The following is a 25,423-nucleotide window of genomic DNA, read 5'->3' as shown; positions in this document are numbered from 1 at the left end:
GCTGCCCAACCCACCAGCAGGGGAGCAAGAGCTCCCTCTAACCATTGGGGACATCTGGGGTCACGGAACAGTCACTCGAGATGCATCCGGGGCATTTTGCAAGCCCTAGCCTCACATATCATGTAAGCAAGGCGTGTGCCATAATCCTACAGCAGTACAGCAGAGCCCCTACACCCTTTCACTGTGGGCAGAGGCAAGGGGACAGAAGTGGAGTGGGTGTGTTCTTAGGGAGAGCTTCATCCAAAGAGGTTCTAGTCAGTTCTTCTCTATACGAAGTCTGCTAGCTACACACAGGACGGGAGCACTGCACTGAAGACTGGGACTGGCCAGCGGAGACAACAGGACTTGAGCCCTGAATACCAGGTACACAGCCCTCGCAGCAAAGCCATCGCTCCTGACGGCAGGAGCCAGGCTGAGAAGAATCTTTGCAGAGTTCATTGAATTACTGCAGACTAAAAATAGCCAAGCAGCAGGAATTGCAGAATGCCTCCAAGGCAAAATCTGAAACAATAGTTGCCAAAAAAGGGATAATGTGGAAGGACAGGCAGACAGGCTGCAGGAGAGGCACGGAACAGAGGGGGAGTGAAAAAGAAATACCAGGCACTGAGGCTAAAGGAGTTGTTTAAGCCTGAATCAGAGAGGACTGGAAATTAGTGCAGTAGAAAGTGGCCACCTGTATGGAGCAGGCAGCCTGCTGCAGCAGCTTTCTCTGAGAGCTGTGGGTAGCAATCAGGCCTTCCCCTCCTCTGAATCCTGGAAGAACTCAGGAGCTTTCATCTGTTCCTTCTCCACCCCAGAGCCTCTTGACTATTCATGGGGCAGGGTGGGTTAATCTCCCTCAACCTCCTGGCTGCTGCTGTGAAGTTGGTGGTCTCCCTACTCAACCCTGCTTCCAGACTCTTTTTACGTTCCCCTCCCCTGTGAATAGCTCCAGCGCTGCCTCTGCTCACGGCTTTCCTGACACAAGAGTGGGAGATCCAATTTGTCCGTTTCATGGTTGCTCCCAGGGCTCTCAAAAGCAGTGAACTAACCAGTCTTGTCAGCTTCATGCTGCTGTAGCCTGGGGAAAGCTTTGAGAAGCAGCAGAGGCACCGGGGCTACCGGCAGACTCAGGAACTCACTGCATCAGGACACACTGGAATGGTTTTCTTTACTAGTATCCCAAATTTTTCTCTTTTCTATGAAAGCTTACACTTGGCAGAAATCGATGGCCTTGGCTTCCCCCAATTCCCTCTCACCCACCAGGAAAGAGGTTACTACTTACCACTGGTGAGTGGGTTTGTCAAGCCCTGCTTGGCCCTGATCTGAATGAAGAGTCCATCTCGAGTGAGAGGCTGACAATAGGGCTAGCACAAGATGCCTGCTCCTCTATAGGAACTAGGAATGTAAATATCGGTAAAAAAAAAAGTTAACTGGTTAAATTATCAAAATTATATCGTTTAACTGGTAAACCGTTAACCAAGGTCCCTCCGGCTGGCCTGGTGCGGCGGGGGCTGGGGCTCCTCCGGCTGGCACGGGGCCGCTGGGGTTAATGGTTAAGGTTGGTTAACGGTAAGCCTAATGCTTACCAGTTAACCGGTTAACCATTTAACCTTTTACATCCCTAATAGGAACCAAGAGCCTGACATTGGGACTCTAGCGGGAGGATCATGATCCTATAGGCAGACAGGAAATAAGTTTGGGGTAGGTGAGAGGGAAGAGATCTTACACACAGTGCAGCCAAGCTGCTTTTCTTCCAGGCCTTGCAGGCACAGGCGGCTTTTCTGAAATGTGAGGCAATGACTGCGGCATAGATACGTGGGACCAAAGCGACAGAGGACAAGCGTGGGGACTAGGCAGTGGCTCACAGACTCCTGGTGTAGACTGGAGGGAAGCGAAGGCTGTTTGCCAAGTCTGCTTCACCGAGTGAGACCTTGGCAGGCAGCTGATTGGACACTCAACAGAGACTAGTGCTTTAAAATTACCCCAAAAGCAGGGCTCATCAGCATAAAGCCCTATGTTTTCCCGCAGTTCTCCCCAATCCAATCCTAGGAGCACAGAGTGGAAAGGGCAGCCAGCAGCACGGCTGGCTCACGCACTCTCAGTGAGTTTAGCTATGCCACAGAATGACAGCTGCAAGCACAGACTTCCACCAGCACACACCGACTTCCACAATCCAGGCCCCAAGGTCTGTATCTGCTTCCTCCTCCCCACCAACAACACTAGCTGAGAAAGGAGGAATCCCCCCGGGGTTTAATTTTGCAACATAGTTACTCCCTCCTTCCTCAGGTGCACCAGAGAAAGCCACTTCCAATTCCTTGCTGGCCACGAATCTGATGAAACTTTCCAACCACACAACTGAGCAGAAAGCCATGGAGGGGATGGAGCGGCACGGAACAGACGGTTTCCTGCCTCAGCGCTCTGGCCAAACCCCACTGGGACTCAGGCTCTAAGGTGACACCCCACAAAGCTCCCCCTCTCCCAACTGCTTCAGGTCTCGCTCTCATCCCAGTGGGAATATGCTCCATACTAACAAGCTGCACAGTTGTAGCTGCACCATTTGGCCATGGGCCAATCACACATTAAAAAAATGGTAGGGGAATTGGGCCCAGTCCATGATCTTTACACGATACTGAGGGCTGCACAGAACTGATTTTGCCCATGTATCATTTTATGTACTGGAGACTGACACAAAGCAACGAACTCCAGCAAAATTACACACAAGCTGTAGATGTGGCTTGTAACCTCTGCCTGCAACACTGGAACAAGCAACCTCTGGCTGAACTGCAGCAGCGTACCCCTGCCTATGGAGATTTAGGTTTAAGTTCAGCTGTAATGATCATTTGAGCCAACCAAGGGAGTTTCTGTACTAGCAATCACAAGAGCACTACCTATGCCCCCGCAGTCCCCAACAGACATTAGTGAGGGAGGAGCAGAGATCTTTTCAATACACTGACCCCGGAAAAGTAATCCCCAGCACTGCACACAGCCAATTCAGAGGGAGTCAGGAAAAGGGCAGGTACCTTAGGACTGGCTCCTGTGCACACAGGTAGTAATTCTAGACTAGGAATAGACCATAAAGAGAAGGTGGTGCCGATCCCATCACTCAACCAGCCTGGCACCTGGCCTGAAGAGAATGCACACCCTGGGTCTCGCAAGGTTTGCTTGCCCAAGCCCACTCCCTTGGCTCGCCAATGGCTCTCCTCTCGAAGCACCTCTGCATTGCCTTTGGAGCACCCTCCCTTGCCCCATTAAACAATGGCAGCTGCGGGGAAGCTGAACTCACCCACAGCACTACCAGGATGCCGCACACACACTGCTCTGGTCTGTGCTCACCACGCGGCCTCCAGATTTACACACTCCTACAGAGGCAGTTAAAGAGGCACATGGTGCTGTGGAGAGAGCTCATGACGACAACTGGTCTCAACCTCAGGGACGAGCACAGGTTTGTGCCTCTCATACCTGGAGAGATCTGTGCTCTGAGCTCTCTAAATAACCTGGGACAGAGGTGCTGGCAGGGGTCCAACAGCAGCTAAACCTCATCAACTCTCATGAACTGGGAACACAAAGCCAGGCCTTGTGCACAAGACCAGATCAGCGCCCAGCAGAAAAAGGCTCCTTTGGCCTGGAACCCTGATCTCCTCTAGGGCCTGTTGTGAGAGCTTGACTGGATCAGTTACTCAGCAAGAGCCTCCTGCTGCCTCGCTGGTTACGTGTGCCCTTGGGAGAGATTCAGGAACATGAACAAAGCTCAGTTTGGAAGAGGGAGGCAGCCTGGTGCGCTCCCTTCTTTATCTGCTTTAATTCATGTGACAACGGCACTACTGGGCGCTGGGTGTTTCTATTCCCTGTCTGGGCTATGGGCTAAGGGAACACACTTGTTACTGTTACTGGATTTGCTGTATAGATTGACACTTTGAAGTGACCCTTGAGACATGCCCTCTGAACTCCTCCCATCCCAGCTACAGTCCTCCAAGAATACCCCACCCCTCCTAGGCCTGGAAGGGTAGTGCTGGGGATGCAGCAGTGTGTGCGCACCTGGCAATAAACACAATGGTATGACAAACAACAATCCAACTGTGGAAGAGGAAAGACAAGCTCTCCAAAGGCACTTACCATCTTCCGTCTCCTGCCAGACGATGCCCTCCAGGTTGACGCTGGTGCCAGGTTCACAAGGACCCAGACACTCTGGCTCGGTAGCCAATGCCACATCGCAGGTGTTCACCCCCACAGAGCGAGTGCGTACCATGATCTGCTCGCATGGAGATGAGATGTCATTATTGACAACTGGGACCAGGAGATGCAAGGGCAACACTGCAGGCGTGGAGACTGGAGACTCCATCTGCGGGGAAGGAGAAATACACCAGTGACCACTGGGGAGAGCACCAAGGAGAAAGCAAACACCAGCAAGGCTGTCCTGCCTTCCAGGAGAACACAAATCAGGGCACCCCCCTCCTGCCACTCTCCCATTTGGCCTATTTGCTCGGAGCAGGTTCACAGCCCATCCATCCTCCATCACAGGACTAGGACTTAATAGGTCTTTTCCAGCCCTGATATGCCTATAAACTACGGCCCACTGCAAGGACAGCATTTTACAAACAAACAGAGTCTAGGCCCCACCCATGTTCCTCAGCTGGAGACCTGCTGGACCTCAGCCCTGTCGGAGAGCCTCTGGCTGGGCTGCTTTCAATGATGAAAAGTCTTTCCAGCACAGGATTCCCAGTCTCCCGTAGCCAGTCAGTCACTCTGCCTGGCGACTGATCTGGTTTGGCTATTGCCTGAACGTCAACACCCGGAAAAGCAGCCCTGGATCTGATGGAAGGAATCACAGAATTCTGCCAGGCTGGCTGGGGCAAGGCAGGAGAGGCAGCTGGCAGCCTTCAGATACCTGTTCCATCCCAATGGCCTCTCCCCAGCTCTACCCCAGGCCAGATTGACCCCCAGCAACCTCCCTGCCTGTTTATAGACTAACCCCTACACCTCTGCTTTCCATGCACCAGAGCCCTGCTGGGATGACCCAGGGGGGTTCTCATGTTGAAGAGGAAACCCAGCCATCTTGCTTCTCTCGCACATGAAAGTCACTTCCTCAGTGCCAGAGCTGGGGTAGGTCTGCATGGAAAGCAGAGAACTCAGCTGAACGGGGTGGAGCACAGACAAACCCTGTGGCCCTTTCCACCCCAACCCCCAGCTCAGTAAACCAGGCTCACAGCCTCTCGGCTATGCAAGCAGCCTGCTCAGATGGCTGAGCAGGTTAGAAAGTCACCCCAGCTGACGCTCCGTGGTCCTGCACCGTGTGACAGAGGAGAAAAGTCAAAGGGCTGATTCATTTCAGAGCCCTGTCCAGACTGCCAGCCAAAGGAATGCTTCGGTATATAGCCTGGGTCTCCAGTGCCCAGACAGTGTAGCTCATTTTCTCACCTCCCACCAGCTAAAACAGCCTTCCCACCCACACTCAATCAGCCCTCCAACCGTACCCTTGCAATGGGGATTTGCAGCACTACCCATGCTGGCTGGTTGGGCTGTGCTCTGACCTCCTCCCCGGGGGTAGGATTTCTGATCTTGATAAGATGCTGAGCAGCTCAAAGCAACAGCAGACACTAAGGAAACCACTCCCGTGCAAGTCACCAGCAAGCTCGCAAACTGCAACGCAGCCACTCTGGGAGTTGGGACAGACCTCCACAGCATCCAGCAGCGAACTAGCCAGGAGATGCCCCTGCAAGCCTGCTGCTTGGCACAGCCCTGGAGCTAGAACCATGGGAAGCTTGGCTGTTCCCTCTGTCCTCAGCCCCAGAGAGGCAGGAAGAAGAGGTCTCCAAGCTGCTTGCCAGGAGGTGCCCTGCCTGCTGGGGACGGCCCTCCCGGCATTACCAACCATAAAGTCATCGCTATTTGTGGCACTCAACTGTCAACAGCCACAAAATGTTCAGACTCCCATTGAGACAAATTCTGGTCCCTGAACAGCTGCCAAAACATTATCCTTAGCTGCCTGTTGTCACAGAGAGAGAGACCTTTGCTAAGCCTGCCTTTTTATGAAACTGTTAGCTGGAGTACAAGACCACACACTGAACCTCAGCTGCCATATCAGGCCCAGCCTCACTCCACATGACTTCTGCTGTGGGGCCTAAGTTCCCGCATCTCCCCACACCCAGTCCCACCTCAGGGACATTTGCAACTCCATTACCAACAAGCACTCTGCAAAGCCCCCTTGAATTCTCAGGAGCAGGCGTCCCCAGGCTGAACAGGGGAGGGGGCCAAGCTTCGTGCCACGGATGCTGGAGGAGCAGGAGGCAAAGGGGTGTTCTAAGGCAGTGGGCAGCACCGGGGTAAAATGTAGTAGTTCACCACATGCTGGCAGGAGAAGCTGGGTGGATGGATTTGCCATTGCCCATGTTACTAAAGCAGACAGGGCAAAGCACCGCTGGCCTGCAGTTAGCTCCTTGTCCCCGTCTCCTCTGAACAGCCCATCAAAGCGAATCCAATGTGATAAGCATTAAAGACAGCCCCAAGGTTTCCTCCTCAGTGACTGAGCTACAGTCTCCCCCCACTCAGCAGCAGAGGGCTTCTCCTGACAGCAGGCCTGGCTTTCTGCTGACAGCACCAAATCCCTCAGGATCCAGGTCCTTGGCCTTCATTTCTGAGGCAACCCTTTGGAGAGACTGCCACACCCCGCACTTGTGCTGTCCAAGCCCCTTCTGGCGCTGCCCATGGGCCTGTTCTCCCTGAAGGATCGGAGATGAAAGAATTTTGCCTTCCACATAGTTCCTCTGCCCAAGAGGGGGCGCTGATCTTCACTGGGGCAGATCGGAGCCACATGTGCAGAGGGGGGGCCTCACTCGGCACCTCAGCAAATCCCACGTAAACAACGAGTCCCTGGGAATCGCTAGGGACCAAGAAAGCAAACAGCTCCAGAAAACCCCTCTCCCTGAGCCCCTAGCACAAGCAAAGAGACTGCCTCCAACTCCCATCCATTTACAAATTAACGCCAGTCCGCTGCAGTGAAATAGCTGAAATAGCTGTGTCAATGTGCAATTGACACAACTTGGCTGACAGCGCAGAACTAGGAGAAATGGAGCGTCAGGTGGGGAAGCATTCAGCCCCGAGTGTCATTTGCTAGTCTGCGCTGGGAGCAGTGGCTGATCGTTTGTTTGTGTGGCAGAGGAAAGGAAGGGCACCTGTGGGTTTTGAAACCGTTCAGCTTCCTTCCACTTTGCAACAGAAACCACAGTGCAGCACAGGCATGTTTAATTACAGTTCCAGCTCTGCTAATTATCGTTTGGGCACATTTGTAATCTGCGTTATGCCACAGTGCATAATAAGCAGTTCGCTGAGACCCATCTAATAAGCGAGGTGGCTTTATGGGATTTCATATTTCACTCTGTACTGGAACCAATGAAGCCTTATTTATCAGCCGTCCGGAGAAAAGGGAAACCAGGAGGGGCAGCAACTTTAGATTAGGGGGAAGAGAGAGAGAGAGAGAGAGAGAGAGAGAGAGAGAGAGAGAGAGAGAGGAAAAACCCACAAAGGCAAAGGAGAGAGAGTACAACGCCTCCCTCCAGCAAGGCGATTGGCAGCCAGGTCCTGGGAAGACTTGGAACAGAGCTGAGAAGTGGGCCAGCGCTGGAGACAAATCAATCCCTGAATTCACCTAACACCTGTGTCTTATCTCCCAGCGACAGGGCTTTTCATTCTGCATCTTTTATCGAGCCCGACACAAGGCAAGAGGCTTGGCCTGCTGGTCACTGCACAAGCCTCAGGCGGACAGCCTGTGAAAAGAGACTGATGTGGGAAAGGAAGGAGCCAGGCACTCATTAGTCTCACCATGGGAAGTAATTACAGTGTCCTCCTCCTGAGCACAGCGATGTCACTAGCCATGAATCTCCTCCCAGGCTCAGAGCCACATACAGCTGGAGCCAGCCCCACTGTGAGCAGCAAGCAGAAGGCCGTGCAAAGCCAGGACTACAAGCTTCTCTCCCCTTCAGCTAGTCACATCAAACTCCCACCACAAGGCCAGCACTTCAGCACCAGCCAGTCCGGTTCTAGACGCAGCTCTCCAGGCAGGGAGACTTGCAGCAGGAAGCATGCTCATTAGGTAGCGCTCCAACATGCACACCCCTTAAGCAACCACTTTAAAGCCCCCTTCAGACTCCTGGCAGTTTTGAGTGAGGATGCAGATAACAGACCTTGCAGGTCCTCTAAGGCAGGCTTCACGGCATGTGACTCACATCCGGCTTCAGTTCCTAGCTCAGCCACAGATTCCCCGTGTGACCTCACGCAAACCATGTAACATTGCCTGTCTCAGTTCCTCTCTGTACAGGGAGGCTAATTCTATCCTGCCTGCTGGGGGTCCTGAGGCTAAAGCTATTAACGTCTGTGGGCTCAATGACTGCTCTTCCGGGGCCGAGGCACTAGACAGTCCCTGGGTGATAGCCGTGCAGCATACGTTTCACTCCCCAGTGCAAGCCAGAGAGTGGTAGAGTCTGTGTCTGTCCACCAGCCACAATGAAGAACCCGCTTTGTGTTTACAACACCAGAGCCCTGTCTCTTCTCCAACATCAGGAACTTTAGACTTTTGTCTTAGTCACCAGAGTGTAACACAGCTGACCCAGAAAATCACACAAAGGCTGCTGGATGGAGAAAACAAGACAGAAAATGCAGCCCCGAGAAGCTGCAAGGATCATAGAGAGATCTTAGAACAGGACTGGGGGATTAAGGAAGGATCTTGAAACCTTTCCCTGGCAGCAGGCTTAGAGCTCAAAGCAGACATGCTGCTGGAAACACGCTACCAGTGCAAAGTGGTGGTGTTTCTGGTGCCTTGCTCACCACACACAGACAACATGCCAAACCCCTCTGCAAGGGGAACTTCCAGCCAGGTGCTGACACAGGGAGGGCCAGACACCTCTGGACGTGCACAGAAGTCAGCTGTCTGCCATCCTGAGCCCATGCCAAGATGCCTCCAGCAGCCATGCTACCGTGTGGTGTCTTTAAGATAATTCACATTAAAGGGCCAGCACATCTTAATCAGTACACACAGCAGCAGTTAGTTAAACCTGGAGAAACAGAGGTATATGGTACAAAAATCAAACAGGATTGACATCAAGGATGGATTATAATACCTGACCCCGACATCACGTTGACCCAGACAGAAAACACCAAGCCAATTTTGGAAATTTCTTGATAGCATCAGACATTAAAGGTATTGGTAACACCAGAAAGTGAGCTGTGTGATGGCACTTTTCAGGGCAACAGGTCTGAGACATCTGACACTGGAGATGATTAAGCAGTGTCAGTGAAGAAACTTGGGCCATGTCTACACTAGAAACATAGGTAGTGTTAACACATGTTAACACACTAGCATAACCAGAGTTTAGCACATTTTCAAATGAGATAGCTGGTTGTGGTCAGCACTACACCAGATAACATGTGTTAACCCCCTGGCTACAGTAGTGTGCCAAACCAGTTAGGTAAAAGGAACTAGCTAAGACATTTCTAAACATGACCTACTCTCCTCATCAACAGAGAGCCTCAGAGAATCCTCCGACTCCAAGAAGAGCATTGAACACGGCAAAAGCCAAGTGAGACACTACACACCAACCATGACCAGCTAGCCAGGATCTGCAAGTCTCCTAACACGGACGGGGCCAGAGCTAAGATCAGAGATTGTCCTAAATTGCACATGATTACTTAGTATTTGTAAAAATAACAGGAGTACTGTGACGAAGTGGGGGGTTTTCTTGTTTTCTGTGGAGTTTCAATGGTTTGCATGCAAAGGGGGTGGGACTCAGTTTCCCTGGGTGTTACTGGTTTAACGAGGTGAGGGGAGAGGGAGTGTGTTTTGCAGAGGACCGGAGAGAGGACGTGGGGACCCAGCCGGTGGCCGGGAGGATGGATACCCCAGCGACTGGCGACCTGGTGACCCAGAGGCCCAGCTGAGGAGACGCAGCCGGTTCTGGCCAGTGGGAGGACAATGGGCTGCAGAGTGAGGACCCAGTGACCTACCCAGCTGGTTCCAGCCAGAGGACAGAAGTGAGGAGAGGAGGCCCCGGTTTACGACCCTGTTTACCTGGAGGGAAGACAATGGACAGAGGCGGGGCCTGGGGCCGGGGATCTCAGATGCCCAGCGGCGAGCAAGGGGGCTCTGGGCTGGAGAGGGGAAGCAGGCAGAGCCCCCCTGGATGCAGAGAGACTGGGATGTGCTGGGCTGAGGGAGGCCAGGCCTGAGGGTCAGAGCGTTTCCTGTGCTGTGTTCAACTCTCAATAAACCCTCCTGTTTCATGCTGGCTGAGAGTCACTCCGGTCTAGAGAACAGGGTTGCATCAACCCCTTCGGGGGTGGAGGCCCCGGGGGTCCAGAGCGAGTGGACTCCCTGAGGGGGCCCACGGCAGAGACAGACGTGCTAAGGCTCAGAGAGGTGCGGATCCAGGAGGTGGAGGGGCCGGACCCCGAGAGAGAGTGGACCCCCGAGAAGGGCTGTCTCACTAAAAGGGGCACCCCCCACGGACCGCACGGGGCCAAGAGTGGGCACGATCTGTGAGTCCGTGACAACGTGGTGTCGGAAGTGGGATACTTCGTGGATGCACCCTGTAGACGTTGGCTGCGGGCGCAGGCGCTTTGCAGTGAGTGGCTGCCGGCGATAGAACGAGGGTATTGAACGGAACCAGCCTGGAAATGGCCTATAACCAGCTCCGTAAGAGCGACCTGGCCCGTTTCTGCAGGGAGAGGGGGTTGAGCGTGGGGAGGCTCACTAAGGAGCGGCTGATTGCTCAGCTTGTAGAGAATGACCCTTCTGAGGCGCAGGCTCCAGACCCCAGGGGGGCTCCCGGGGTGCCCGGAGAGCCGGGGAGTAGCCGTGGGGGCAGTCTGTGTAGTGACCGGGAGTGGGTCAGACCTGACTCCCCAGTCAGCACTGGGGGGCCCCAGTCAGGTTCCTCCCTAGAGGAGCTGCGGAGACTGGAGCTGCAGCTGAAAGCAAAGGAGCTGGAGCTGGAGGAGCGGAGGCTGGTGGACAGAGAGAGAGAACGAGCGGACCGTGTAGAACAGCGGAAGCACGAGTTGGAGATGGACGAGAGGCGGGCCAAGAGGGCCTGCCGCGGGGTAAGTGGGGAAGGGCCCCGAGACGCCAGTGGTGTGGGGAATCTAGACACCAAACTGCTGCCCCAGTTTAAGGAGGGGGAGGGGATATTGATGCCTACCTCACAGCCTTTGAGAAGGCTTGTGAACTGAACCAGATTGACCCCGCAGACAGGCTTCGCTGTCTGACCCCCCTGCTGGGTCCCAAAGCCATACAGGCGTTCAGCCAAATGGATGGTGTTGAGACGGGGGACTACGACCTATTCAAACAGGCTTTGCTGCTGAAGTTTGAACTGACCCCTGAGGCGTACAGGAAACGATTCCGGGGTGTGCGCAAGACCCCAGGTGTCTCTTACAAGGAGGTCACCAACGTGCTGGGGGAATATCTCCACAAGTGGGGGAAGGGCGCAGGGGCCACTACCGCAGAGGATGTGTATAACCTGGTGGGGTTGGAGCAGCTGTATGACATCTGCCCTCCAGACCTTAAGATGTGGCTAGTGGACCGGAAGCCCAAAGCTCTGCGCCATGCAGGGGCGCTGGCAGATGAGTTCGTGGACAGTAGATCGGGGGCAGGGGGGAGACCCACATCAGGGACTCATAAGGGGAGTCACCCTGAGCCCTCTCAAAGGTGGGACTCCAGGAAGCCCAACTCAGGGGTGCCCGGGAATGCCGGGGCAGGGCGACCCCCCTCGTGGGACCTGAGGGACATGAGGTGTAATTACTGTGGCCAAAAGGGGCACAGGATGGCACAGTGCCTGAAGATGAAGGAAATGGCAGCCAAGCAGAACCCGCGGGGTGTTAACTGGGTGGAAGCCCACCGAGAGGGGGCACCGCCGGGCCCAGGGGCTGCAGTCGAGAGGGCTGTGCCAGGGGGAGGGGACCGCCAGGCCAGGCCAGCAGGGGAAGGCGGGGCCCCAGGTCCAGAGCACCCGTACCCAATCCGCCGGGTGAGCGTGGGACAGGCCCCGGGGGCCAATCGCCACATCATCCCCATTGAGGTGGCGGGAAGACGCGTCCAGGGGTTCTGGGACACGGGTGCAGAGGTGACGCTGGAGCGGTCCTGGACCCCGACCAGCTAGTGCCCGATGCCTACCTGACCCTGAGGGGAGTGTTTGGGCCCCCCGTCAAGGTGTCTGTAGCGAGGATACACCTGAAATGGGGGGCTAAGGAGGGACCCAAAGAAGTTGGGGTGCACGACCACCTGCCTACCGAGGTGCTAATGGGTAATGACTTGGAGAATTGGCCGGATGACACTCATAGCGCCCTGGTCCTTACCCGGAGCCAGAGCCAGCGAGGGACCTCCCGGGGGGGGGCTGAAGCGCCAAGGGTAGGGCTCGACAGGGCTGGGCCGGAGCCTCCGTCCCAGGGTGGGGAAACTGAGGCGCCACCAGCCAGGGCTGTAGCCTCAGACCCAGCAGCTGAATTCCAAACGGAGCTGCAGGTGGATCCCTCCCTGGAGAAACTGAGGGCCCTGGCTAGCCACGGCAGTGCAGGATCCCAGGGGGAGGACTGCCGGGAGCGATTCCTGTGGGAGAGGGGATTCCTGCACCGGGAATGGACTGGTTCAGGGCGAACTGAATCTTGGAAAGTCGGGAGGCAGCTGGTGGTTCCCCAGAGGTACCACCGCAAACTGTTGTTCTTGGCCCACGATATCCCCCTTTCGGGGCATCAGGGCATCCGGTGCCCCAGGCAGAGGCTGCTGCAGAACTTTTACTGGCCCGGGGTCTTTGACGCTATCTGACAGTATTGCAGGACCTGTGACTCCTGCCAGAGGGTGGGAAAGGCCCGGGATAAGTGTAAAGCCCCACTGAGACCTTTGCCTATCATAGAGGAGCCTTTCCAGAAGGTGGCCATGGACATAGTGGGGCCCCTCAGCAGGGTGACCCGGTCAGGGAAGAAATACATCCTGGTGGTGGTAGATTTTGCTACGCGCTACCCCGAGGCGGTGGCCTTGTCCTCTATCGAGGCAGACACCGTGGCAGACGCGCTGCTGACCATCTTCAGCAGAGTGGGGTTCCCCAAGGAGGTCCTTACAGACCAGGGGTCTAACTTCATGTCGACCCTGCTCCAGTGCTTGTGGGAGAAGTGTGGGGTCCGACACACCTGGGCCTCAGCCTACCACCCTCAGTCCAACGGGCTAGTGGAGAGGTTCAATGGGACCCTAAAGAGGATGCTGAAAACCTTTATGGACCAGCACCCGCAGGACTGGGACAAGTATTTACCCCACCTGCTGTTCGCATATAGGGAAGTGCCCCAGGAATCCACAGGGTTCTCCCCGTTCGAGTTGCTGTACAGAAGGAGGGTGAGGGGTCCCCTGGACTTGATGAGAGCCGAGTGGGAGGAAAAGGCCTCTCCCGATGGGGAATCAGTGGTAGAGTATGTACTGACTTTCCGGGAAAAGCTCGTGGAGCTCATGGGCTTGGCTAGGGGGAACCTAGCAAGGGCCCAGTGGAAGCAGAAGGTCTGGTACGACCGCTCAGCCCGTGCCCGCTCATATGCTACCGGGGATCAGGTTATGCTCCTCATCCCCGTGAGGAAGAACAAGCTGCAAGCGGCCTGGGACGGCCCCTTCACGGTCATCCGACAGGTAAACGAGGTGAACTATGTGGTGGAACTGTCCAACCGGGCTCACAGCCACCGGGTGTATCACGTCAACATGATGAAGCCGTACTGGGACAGGGAGAAGTTGGTGCTGCCTGTGTGTGGGCAGTGGGAGGAGAAAGGAGAGGACCCCCTGGTGGGACTCCTCCCTGAGGCTGGGGCTACCCCCTCGCTAGAATCACTTCCCCTCTCAGACCAACTAACCCCTGCCCAGCAGGCAGAGATCAGAGCCGTGCTGCATTCATACCGGCAGCTGTTCTCCAGCCGGCCTGGGCTCACTAACCTGGCTGTCCACCGGGTGGAGACGGGAACCAACCCTCCCATCAGGTGTTCCCATTCAGGGTCACTGGGAAAACAGCCCAGGACCTGGAGAGAGAGGTCGGGGACATGCTGGCTTTAGGGGTGATCCAGCCGTCCGCCAGTCCCTGGGCCTCACCCGTGGTGCTGGTCCCCAAGAAGGACGGGTCGATCCGGTTCTGTGTGGACTATCGGAAGCTCAATGCCATTACCATGTCCGATGCCTACCCCATGCCCAGGACTGATGAAATCTTAGACAAGTTGGGGGGTGCCCGGTACCTCACTACCCTGGACCTTACTAAAGGCTACTGGCAGGTGCCTTTGGACCCGGAGGCCAGGGCGAAGTCTGCCTTCACCACCCCAATAGGGATCTTCGAGTTCCTGGTCCTGCCTTTCGGCCTCAAGGGGGAACCTGCCACCTTCCAGTGCCTGGTGATCAGTTACTAAGGGGGATGGAGGGCTTTGCTCTAGCGTATATTGACGATATCTGTGTCTTTAGCCAGACCTGGGACGAACATTTGTCCCAGGTGAAGAGAGTGCTGGGTCGCCTCCAGGATGCAGGACTGACCATAAAAGCGGAAAAGTGCAAGGTGGGGATGGCAGAGGTTTTATACCTGGGCCACAAGGTTGGGAGTGGCCACCTGAAGCCGGAGCCGGCCAAAGTGGAGGCAATCAAGGCCTGGCCCGCCCCCCAGACTAAGAAGCAGGTCCAGGCTTTCATTGGGATGGCGGGGTACTACCGGAGGTTTGTGCCCCACTTTAGCTCCCTGGCAGCACCCCTCACGGAGCTGTGTCGAAAGGGTAAGCCGGACAAGGTGGTCTGGACCGAGCAGTGCCAGAGGGCTCTCTGTGCGCTGAAGGGGGCACTTATCCAGGGCCCGGTGCTGGTACACCCGGATTTTAACAAACCCTTCCTGGTGTTCACCGACGCCTCGGACACAGGGCTGGGGGCGGTGCTGATGCAAACTGATACTAAGGGGGAGAGACACCCCATTGTGTACCTGAGCAAGAAGCTGCTGCCCCGGGAGCAGCACTATGCGGCCATAGAGAAGGAATGCCTGGCCATGGTGCGGGCCCTTAACAAACTGCAGCCATATCTATTTGGGCGGCGCTTCACCGTGTACACCGACCATTCGCCCCTGACGTGGCTGCACCAAATGAAAGGGGCTAATGCCAAGCTGCTGAGGTGGGCCCTGCTCCTCCAGGGGTATGACAGGGAGGTGGTCCATGTGAGGGGGAGCGCCAATGTTATAGCAGATGCTTTATCGCGGGGTGGGGACCCTGAACTTCCCCAGGTCACTGGCTAAGTGACCCTGCTCCGTTCAGCCTCGAAGGGGGGAAAGATGTGACGAAGTGGGGGGTTTTCTTGTTTTCTGTGGAGTTTCAATGGTTTGCATGCAGAGGGGGTGGGACTCAGTTTCCCTGGGTGTTACTGGTTTAACGAGGTGAGGGGAGAGGGAGTGTGTTTTGCAGAGGACCGGAGAGAGGACGTGGGGACCCAGCCGGTGGCCGGGAGGATGGATACCCCAGCGACCGGTGACCTGGCGACCTGGTGACCCAGAGGCCCAGCTGAGGAGACGCAGCCGGTTCTGGCCAGTGGGAGGACAATGGGCTGCAGAGTGAGGACCCAGTGACCTACCCAGCTGGTTCCAGCCAGAGGACAGAAGTGAGGAGAGGAGGCCCCGGTTTACGACCCTGTTTACCTGGAGGGAAGACAATGGACAGAGGCGGGGCCTGGGGCCAGGGATCTCAGATGCCCAGCGGCGAGCAGGGGGGCTCTGGGCTGGAGAGGGGAAGCAGGCAGAGCCCCCCTGGATGCAGAGAGACTGGGATGTGCTGGGCTGAGGGAGGCCAGGCCTGAGGGTCAGAGCGTTTCCTGTGCTGTGTTCAACTCTCAATAAACCCTCCTGTTTCATGCTGGCTGAGAGTCACTCCGGTCTAGAGAACAGGGTTGCATCAACCCCTTCGGGGGTGGAGGCCCCGGGGGTCCAGAGCAAGTGGACTCCCTGAGGGGGCCCACGGCAGAGACAGACGTGCTAAGGCTCAGAGAGGTGCGGATCCAGGAGGTGGAGGGGCCGGACCCCGAGAGAGAGTGGACCCCCGAGAAGGGCTGTCTCACTAAAAGGGGCACCCCCCACGGACCGCACGGGGCCAAGAGTGGGCACGATCTGTGAGTCCGTGACAAGTACTTGTGGCACCTTAGAGACTAACAAATTTATTAGAGCATAAGCTTTCGTGGGCTACAACCCACTTCTTCGGATGCATATATATATGGATTATGCATCCGAAGAAGTGGGTTGTAGCCCACGAAAGCTTATGCTCTAATAAATTTGTTAGTCTCTAAGGTGCCACAAGTACTCCTGTTATTTTTGCGGATACAGACTAACACGGCTGCTACTCTGAAACTTAGTATTTGTATTACCATAGCACCCAGGAGCCCCAGGCATGGACCAGGACCCCACTGTGCTAGGTGCTGTACAAACACAAAAAGAGACAGCCTCTGCTGCAAAGAGCTTATGGACTAAGTATAAGACAAGAGACAACAGCTGAATACAGGCCGATGGACCAGGGAGTCCAAGGAAACATGGAACAATATTGTCTAAACAGACCAGACAGACTGGGGAGGGTGGAACACACAAGCACAGTGAACAATGGGATGGTGGCAAACATCACTGTACTTCCACAATCTTTGTTTTGGGTGGGTGTAGCGAGGAGGGGATCAGCCACATGCAAAGAAAAGAGCAGGGGGCGAGGGAGTCAAGGGAAAGGAGAGGAGCAGCAGGTGTGAACTGACACTCAGGTGAAGAGATTGGGAGGGGGAGGTTTGGGGCAAGCAGCCTGTCAGTACAGAGAACACGGTACAGCTTTGAGACACCCGCTGCCCGTGCTGCTAGAGCGTCAGACCCACAAGCAGGAGGCATCGATAACATGCCGCAATCCATCAACACAACGCAAGCTGCAATTCAAAAGGCAGATGCAGGCTCTCTCCAGGCAGGATGCTGGAACTGTAATCACCCCGCCCATCACCAGGAGGGACAGCCATCCGGTCCTGCCAGAGCAGCAATCTGCAGATCCTGCTGCAAGGCCGGCCACTGCACACCGCTGCTTCTCACAGCATAGAGAACTCCCCACCCCCACCCCCGCGACCCCGGAACCCTGAGGTTCCAGATAACACGGTGCTCTGGGGAGAACACAGGCTCTCCAGACCATACGCCTGAACAAGTGGACTGGTTCAGATACACAATCTGGGAGACTGAACTCACCATATGACTCGTTCCAGCCCCGGCAGCCCATGCATATATAATGCACAGCTCCATATGTTCCAGCCAATGGAAGCTTGGAATTATATTTGCCACTTCCCCACCAGGTGCTGATTCAGGAGTCAGTATCAGTGTTCAGGATAACAATGCCTAGAAGCAGCTTGAACCATAGCTCAGCAAGACAGCCCCTCTATGGATTCCCAGCATCATTACGTGTAATGGCCCAGACTGAACGAGCATCGCTAAAGCAGTGTTTTTACTGTGCAAGGCACTGCTGGATCTTGGCTCAGAGATGAGGGCCTCAGCACTCGCATCCCTTCACACTGTCAGAGGAGTTTCAAACATCTCCAGACACGTGGCAATTACCACTGACCAACTGCTCCAGTGATACCCAAACCGAGGCGCTCGGAGGCTTCCACTCTGAGCTCACATGCCACCGGACACATGGACTCCTCCATAGAGCCCATGGATATCGCCAACCGTGAGAACTTCAGAGCCCAGAGTCTCACACTGTGTGACGACATGCATCTCCCACACACTGCTGTCTTCTGGGAGGTGGTAGCTCCACCCACTGTGGATGGTACCGTCAGTAACCTCAAATGGGAACCAGAGTCTACTCCAAGCCTGACCTCCACATTGCTTATCAACAACATGAAGGTATGTTATGATATTGTCAATGCACGTTGGTCTTCAGCACACAGAAGACTCAATGCTGGCACCTGTTCCACTGCCTATGTGCTCCAGAGCACACTCTAGCACAGGGGTAGGCAACCTTTCAGAAGCGGTGTGCTGAGTCTTCATTTATTCTCTTTAATTTAAGATTTCGCATGCCGGTAATACATGTTAACGTTTTTTAGAAGGTCTCTCTCTCTAAGTCTATATTATATAACTAAACTATTGTTGTATGTAAAGTAAACAAGGTTTTCAAAATGTTTAAGAAGCTTCATTTAAAATTAAATTAAAATGCTGATCTTACGCCGCCAGCCTGCTCAGCCCACTGCCAGCCTGGGGTTCTGTTCACCTAGGCCTGCAGTGGGCTGAGCAGGGCGACTCGAGATCAGGGCAGAGGGCTGGGGTGTGTGTGGAGGTGCAGGGCAGAAGGCTGGGTGTTGGGGAGGGACTCGAGGTCAGGGCAGAGGGCTGGGGAGGGTGTGGAGGTGCAGGGCAAAAGGCTAGGTGGGGGGGGGGTTCAGGGCAGACGGCTGGGGGTGTGTGGAGGTGCAGGGCAGAAGGCTGGGTGTTGGGGGGAGGTCAGGGCAGGGGTGTGTGGGGGGGTGCAGGGCAGAAGGCTGGGTGTGTGGGGGGTGCAGGGCAGAAGGCTGGGTGGGTGTTGGGGGGAGGTCAGGGCAGAGGGCTGGGGTGCTCCCAGCCACCTGCCCTGAGCGGCTCATGGCAGGGGGCTGGGCAGGATATGCCCTGTTCCACCCCCAGGCCCATCCCTACCTCTCTCTGCCTGCTCTACGGAGCTGTGTGCAGCCTGCCGTTCTTCCCCCTCCCCCCTCGCAAGGGCCATCCCGGCAGGGAGAGGGAGGAGGAGGGGCAGAGGGGCCGGAATGCACCAAGCTGTGGGAAAAAGCGGGGGAGGAGGGAAACTTGGCTGCCGCAGGACCAAGCTTCTGCCTCCTGCCCCCGCAGGGGAGAGCGGTGGGCGGGGCGGCTGAGTGGGGCGGGGGGCCGGGACCCCCCCCCACCGCTCTCCCCTGCCGGGGCAGGAGGCAGAAGCTTGGTCCTGCCGCAGCCAAGCTTCCCTCCTCCCCTGCTTCTTCCCCCAGCGTGGCGCTTTCCGGCCCCTCCGCCCCTCCTCCTCTCACCAGCAGGCAGCGTACCATTCAGAATCGCACGCGTGCCGTAGGTTGCCGACCCCTGCTCTAGCAGGTTTTGCCAGGCAGCCCTGGAGTCAGACCCCCAGGGAGGACATCTGACACACTTGGGAGGCACATGACAGATCATTCAAAGCAGTATTTAAAAAAGACTCCAGGAGAACCACCTCACCCTACATGGAGCTAAACGTGAGTGCAATAAATCCTCATTAGTGTTTTCTGGCTACATCTTTTCTGCAGCTGGAATAGCACCAGATCCTAACAAGAAAGCAGCCAACCAAAGCTTGTCAGCACCACAGAATGCCAGTGAAGTACGGTGTCTTCTGGGAGTGCTCATGCCTGACTATACAGCAGTGGTGCAGTCACTGCAGAACTCATCACGGAGGCAGGCTAACCCGTGGCCCTGGGACGCCACGCATGCAGAGGCCATTAAACCTCATGGACTGATTGACAAGTGTAATGTTCTATTCTGACCCAGCCAAAAAGAGCAATGTCGTCACTAATGCTAACCCTGTTGGGGGGCACCATGGCACAGAAGGATGCAGTGACTTGTCCCACCTGCAGAGGTGGTTAGGGCCAGTAGAGCTCTCACACCCCATGATACGGGGATATTCAGAGAGAAAAGAGCTCTCACTATTAGCCAGAGCTGTGAACACTTTCACCCATGCCTACCCATGCCTACATAGGAACCCTGTGCACCATGAGCACAGATCACAAGCCTCTTGCACATACATTTTATATCCCCAAATCTATACCATCTGCACACACTGAATACTGGGACTTCAGCCACACAAGTTCCGCATGGTCCACAAGGACAGGAAACAGTTCTGATGTTAGGCAGGAGTTTTTAAATGTTCCAAGTATGCAAGGCATATCCTTACTATGCTACATCTGTAACAAGCAATGCTGGAGCTCCAATGCAGTTTTTAAAAACTGGACTGAACAGCAACAAAGCCTGTTAACAGAGAGTCTGTAATGGCTGCAGATTTCACTGTGGCTGCTCCAAAAGAGGATCATAGTTTCCGTAGTAAGCAGCAGTAAACACCACAGCAAGGAAGAGTCAGAGAAAAAGTGCAGTTTTTATGCCAATACCGCCACAAATGGAGCAAAGTTCAATACTGCTCTCCAAATGAATACGATAGACATCAGAACACAACATCTGCTCAATGAGTGCCGGTAGCTAGCCCAGCACTGCAACCACAGAACCCAGGGCACTTGCTCCAGCTCCTGCCATGTTCTGCTCCGAGTGCACTGAGCAGGGAGGAGAAGCGAACGCAGAAAGGGGGAGCAGTTAGGATTTCTTTCCCAGCAGGTAGAGCACAAGCAGTGTTCGTGCCAGCTCTAAATTCCTCAGCGTGCTGTAATGGAGAAGCTAAGCTCACCAGTCCAGATGGTTACGATCTGCACTGCACCTGGGAACCTGGCTGTTTCCCTTACAAACAGAGGGAGGGAGAAAGAAAAACCTTATCGCAGAACCTAGGCTCAGCCTCTGCCTCCCTGCTCCTGCGTCTGTTCTTGTGGCACAGGCTTTGCTGGATGAAGTCTGCCCACTGTGCTTGTCACTGCCTGCTCTCACCCCAGAATCCCTCAGACTGCTTGAGATTCACAGCATCTCCCATCAACAAGGCCATTAACTCTGCAGCTGATGGATGATGATAGGGCCCTGCCTGCAAGAGGCTGCTTGTATTTCCCATCCCCCACCGGGCTGACAACTCCTCACATCCTCTGCCTGGTTCAGAGGGAAGCACAAGAATTAGCTCACCAGCTTTTGAAGAGTTTGGGAAAGGTCTTTCCCCCGCTGCATTCATTTCCCCAGCTCTCCCTATCCCCACCTCCTGCTGAGCTCCCTCTGCTGTGCCCTGGGTCCTTCTTTCTACAACACTCTGCTCTTGTTTATTGTGCAAAAGGGAGTCATAACCCTCCACTTCACCCAGCTGGTACTGGTGCGAGCTCAGACAGCATTGCCTGCTGGCTCTACACACACCAATACCCTTCCCCAGACAGGCCACCTGCAGACGAGGGATCAGTCTCCAAGATATCTCTATGGAGATAGCCCACAAGAAGGGCCATTAGTGCTGTGCCCATGGTCCTGGTGAGTCTGATGACTTGCACATCTGTTCACTAGGAGCTCATCTGAGAGCCCCAGCTCACCTCTGGAGACAAGATCTCTAAGAGATCAGCTGCAACGGACAGTTATTGCACACCTAGAACCCTGCTCTGACAACCTGTGCAGAGCAACCCCTTCTGAGCGTGTCAGGAGCAGCAGGAGTGGATGAGATCTTAGGACAGACTTAGCTTTTCACACTAACAACCTTAGTAACAAAAAGAAGCAGCTTGCAATTAACATGTAGCATTCTGGTCCTAGGATCTCAAAGGACTTTAGAAGAGGGAATGGGATTATCCCCATTATACAGATGGGAGAACTGAGGCAAAGAGGAAGTTGCCGCAGGTCACACAGCAAGTCAGTGGCAGTCAGAAATAGAACACAGGACTCCCGAGCCTCTACTATAACCATTACACAACACAGTCACCCATTCTACAGACAGAGTTCTCTCTGTGCATGTCCCAGTAAGAGGCAGCTGCTTGACTGTACTGTGCAGATGCAGCTGGCCAAAGCTGCTTCACACACACAGGAAGTTACTCTCAAAGAAACCTCCTCTTACTCCAAAAGGAAACAGCTCCACTTTCCCAAGGGAAAGCAGAGCCCCTCCACCACCCCAAGATACACTAACAAAGACAATCCAAGCCCATCTTACAGGCTCCATACCATGGGCAGCGCAACACAAGACCAGGGGAAAATAGCCTCACCAGAACCCAATGTTCTTACCCGTCAGAAGCGGCAAGACATTTCAGGAGGAGGCTGGGATCAGACCTTGGAAAACCTGCCTTAGCAGCAACAGTAGGAGAAGAGGCAACCACAAAAGCCAAAGCCTTTCCTAGCAATTCCACAACATGCCACCTTACTTGCGTGCGTGAGCATCACACTGTCCTCGCCAGGGATCGCGCCACAGGACTGCTGTGCTGGTTGGTTGCAACTGGGAACAGCGCCATGGTCACACTGGGGGACACATCTGTTAACTACAACCCAACCAGTGCGCAACCGTCAGGGGCGGGTGTTTGGACTTCCTGGCGGCAGCAGTGCTGAACGGCTGGTGCCAAGGGTCCAATCCTGGAGTCAGTGGAAAGACTCTCTGACTGGATCAGGCATCAAATGCTTCTAAATCAGTGACAGCCACATCCCTGCTTCAGCTCAGACAGCACTCAGCAGCCTGGCAAGGTGACCCCTTGCTGCCCAGAATTGAAGCTGCTTCAACAGCCAGCTTGCCAGCCAAGTCTCACAGAAGCCCTCGCCTCAGCTGGGAGAGGAACAGCCCTGGCCATGACCATATGACTTGGAAGCTCTTCTCCAAGCACATCTACCGAGTTTGAGTTCCACTGGAGCTTTCCCTTGAGGGTGTGGAGCCGATGTGAACAGAGGATGTGAACAGCCATCCCCGCCACCAATGATTCCTCTGAATTTGGGATCCAACAATTGTCCTTTGCCAGAATCAACTCCAGGAGCTGAAGACAGGGAAGACCTACTCAATCCTCCAGGCATCAGCCCATGTCCAGTGCTGGATTGTGCCAACACCCTACACTCCCTGTCTCTCTCACTTTGTTCCAAGTGTCCCGGGGGAGGGGCTCCAGCTCCTTCCATGGGGAGACCATCCCCCCAGCAGGCAGATTTGCCTGATATAGAGTCTACATTTCTCCATTGTATCCTGTTGCTCCTCATTCCAGCCCCTATGTACCACCCAGCGATTTCTCTTGCCCTTAGCTGAAGAACACCCGAGCCCTTCAAACCTGAAAGAAGGGGATGGGGGAAGGGCCATCCCCTACCTACGAGCAGCCGCTGAAAGATCACAGGAAATAGCCTGGCAAAGGCAGTAGGACCCCCTGAGCAGCTCAGTATTTAACACAGGCAGTCGATTCTACTCTAGCTGCCAGTCTGTGATTTGTCAGTGGGGTGACAAATATGACAGATCCTACCCCATACCACACTACCTGTCCTTGGACACAGTGTCTAGGACACTCCAACATGAAGATGCCTCTGGGGTGATTCCCAGCATGCAGACACACCTTCTAATGGATGGGGGTGGGGGGCGGGTGAGCAGAGAGGTTCAGAGACTTCCTAGAAGTCACACAGTCTATTAGAGAGGCAGGCTAGGATTAAGGTAAGAGCACAGGGCTGGGGACCAGAAGATCTGGGTTCTATCTCTGGCACTGACTCACTGGCCCCGACTCACTGGCCCCAGCTAGACTAGGAAGTTCACAAATGTGTTTAAACATAACGTAATTTTTTCAAACAACAAAACCTTTATACATTGTGTAGACAGGGCTTAATACTCCTAAAAATGCTGGTTGGTCCTGGTTGACTATGTTCCCTAGGGACCAGCTAACATGTTTTTAAATGGTGCTAAACCCGGTCTACACTAGGGGCAAAACTATTCCTAGTTTAGATGCTGTTACTTTCAGAAAGTCACTTCCCCTCTCTGGGCTGGAAAGTGGAGATAAGTTCCTCCCCTGCAGTGTAGACAGGCTCAATTCACTGCTTGCAATGCTTTGAGAACACCAGATGGCAGACTCTGTCGAAGCACAAACTCTTCCCTAGTGTAAGGGCCTGCAATAAAGCCAGGGATAGAACCCATGGTAGCAATGCTCACACCATGTCACCAGCTCTATCGAGCAGACCACACCATCAGCCTAAAAATAGAAGAGATCTCCTGCCAGGTGAGAGCAGAAGTTGAGAACAGCAGCAGGAGTGGGGAAGTAAGAGCGTCCACCCAGGGAGTTAATCAGGAATAACTCCCCATGCAGACACACCCTCAGTGAAGCAGACAGTCAGTTGATGGGCTGGTGAAGAACTCACATTGCTCTGAGGAGAGTTTTAACAGTTTCTGATGGGAAACAGGAGCACCTCTTGGCTTCCGGGTTCAGCCAGCACTTGCCCTGGTGCCAGAGGCTTCCCTTGCTTATCAAATTAAAATGTGAACGAGTCTGCTCCAATGTAGCCACGAACTACAATGGAAAGATACCTGCTGCCATCCCAGCAAGGAGGCTGTGCCCTGTTGCTTTGACCACGTGGGGACACTGGAGGCAGAGCAGGCCTATTAGTGGACATAGGGCATCGCTGCTGGTTACTGTGGTTACTCGCTTCATTGCGAATTCTGGGAACTCTCTGACTTTCCGTTACTACTGTGTGGCTGCAGCAGCAAGGGGGCAAAGCAGACTCAACCCAGCACCGCTGCTCCTAGAGTCACTCAGGTTGGCAATGAGGGAGGAGTCCCACGCAGGCACACGTACTGCACACCACTAAAGGAGGAAGCTCTTGAAACAAAGGTCTCGGCTCCTGTCACGGAGTGTGGGGGGACACAAGGCCCTGCACCCCCGGCTTCCTGCGATTGGGGGAGGGATAGCTCAGTGGTTTGAGCATTGGCCTGCTAAACCCAGGGTTGTGAGTTCAATCCTTGAGGGGGCCACTTGGGGATCTGGGGCAAAATCAGTACTTGGTCCTGCTAGTGAAGGCAGGGGGCTGGACTCGATGACCTGTCAAGGTCCCTTCCAGTTCTAGGAGATGGGATATCTCCATTAATTATTATTTATTATTTATACCATGACTCTCAGCCAGCCAGTAAAGCAGAAGGTTTATTTAGACGACAGGAATACAGTCCAAGACAAGTCTTGCAGGCACAGACAACAGGACCCCCCTCAGTTAGGTCCATCTTGGGGTCCCAGGGCGCCCCAGCCCCCTTGGGAGGTCAGAGCCCCGTCTACCTCCCAGCCAGCTCCCCAGCCAGCTCCTGAGACTCTGCCTTCAGCGACCCCTCCCACAGCCTTTGTTCAGTTTCCCGGGCAAAGGTGTCACCTGGCCTCTAACCCCTTCCTGGGCTCTCATGTTACATGCTCAGGTATTCTCCCTCGGTCAGTCTCCCATCCCCCAATGCAGACTATCCTAGCCACACTCCCCTGTCAGCATTCAAAGACCACATTAAGAACAGTCCCAGTTCGTCACAACCACTAAAGGAGGAAGCTCTTGAAACAAAGGTCTCGGCTCCATGCCATCTACGATGCAGTGCTGCAAGCATCAATGCAGGGCTACCCAACACGTAGACTCCTGGGACCCAGCCTCCCTTGGACCCATCCTGCACTGTGCTGAGCTGTCACGGAGTGTGGGGGAGTCAGGGCCCTGCACCCTTACTTCCTGCGATTCACCGTGACTCTCAGCCAGCCAGTACAACAGAAGGTTTATTAGACGACAGGAACACAGACCCAAGCAGGGCTTGTAGGTACAACCAGGACCCCTCAGCCAGGTCCCTCGGGGGAGGGGGGGGGAAAGGATCTTAGACCCCAGACTTGGGG

The 25,423-nt window shown here is 54.8% G+C and overlaps 1 protein-coding gene across 1 annotated transcript in view; it reads right to left on the bottom strand.

Moving 5' to 3' along the window:
* ZNF609 (zinc finger protein 609) overlaps positions 1-25,423 on the bottom strand; it is a 108,764-nt gene that overhangs the window by 28,822 nt on the left and 54,519 nt on the right. Inside the window, exon 2 of the mRNA XM_065412117.1 lies at positions 4,096-4,321. Coding sequence (XP_065268189.1) covers positions 4,096-4,321 — 226 coding nt within the window. The remainder of the gene's footprint in view (positions 1-4,095; positions 4,322-25,423) is intronic.

This window comes from Emys orbicularis, chromosome 10, assembly GCF_028017835.1.
Source record: "Emys orbicularis isolate rEmyOrb1 chromosome 10, rEmyOrb1.hap1, whole genome shotgun sequence".
In the NCBI taxonomy this organism is placed as follows: Eukaryota; Metazoa; Chordata; order Testudines; family Emydidae; genus Emys; species Emys orbicularis.
The sequence above is the reverse complement of the archived record's forward strand: the minus strand, read 5'-3'. Positions and strand labels throughout refer to the sequence as shown.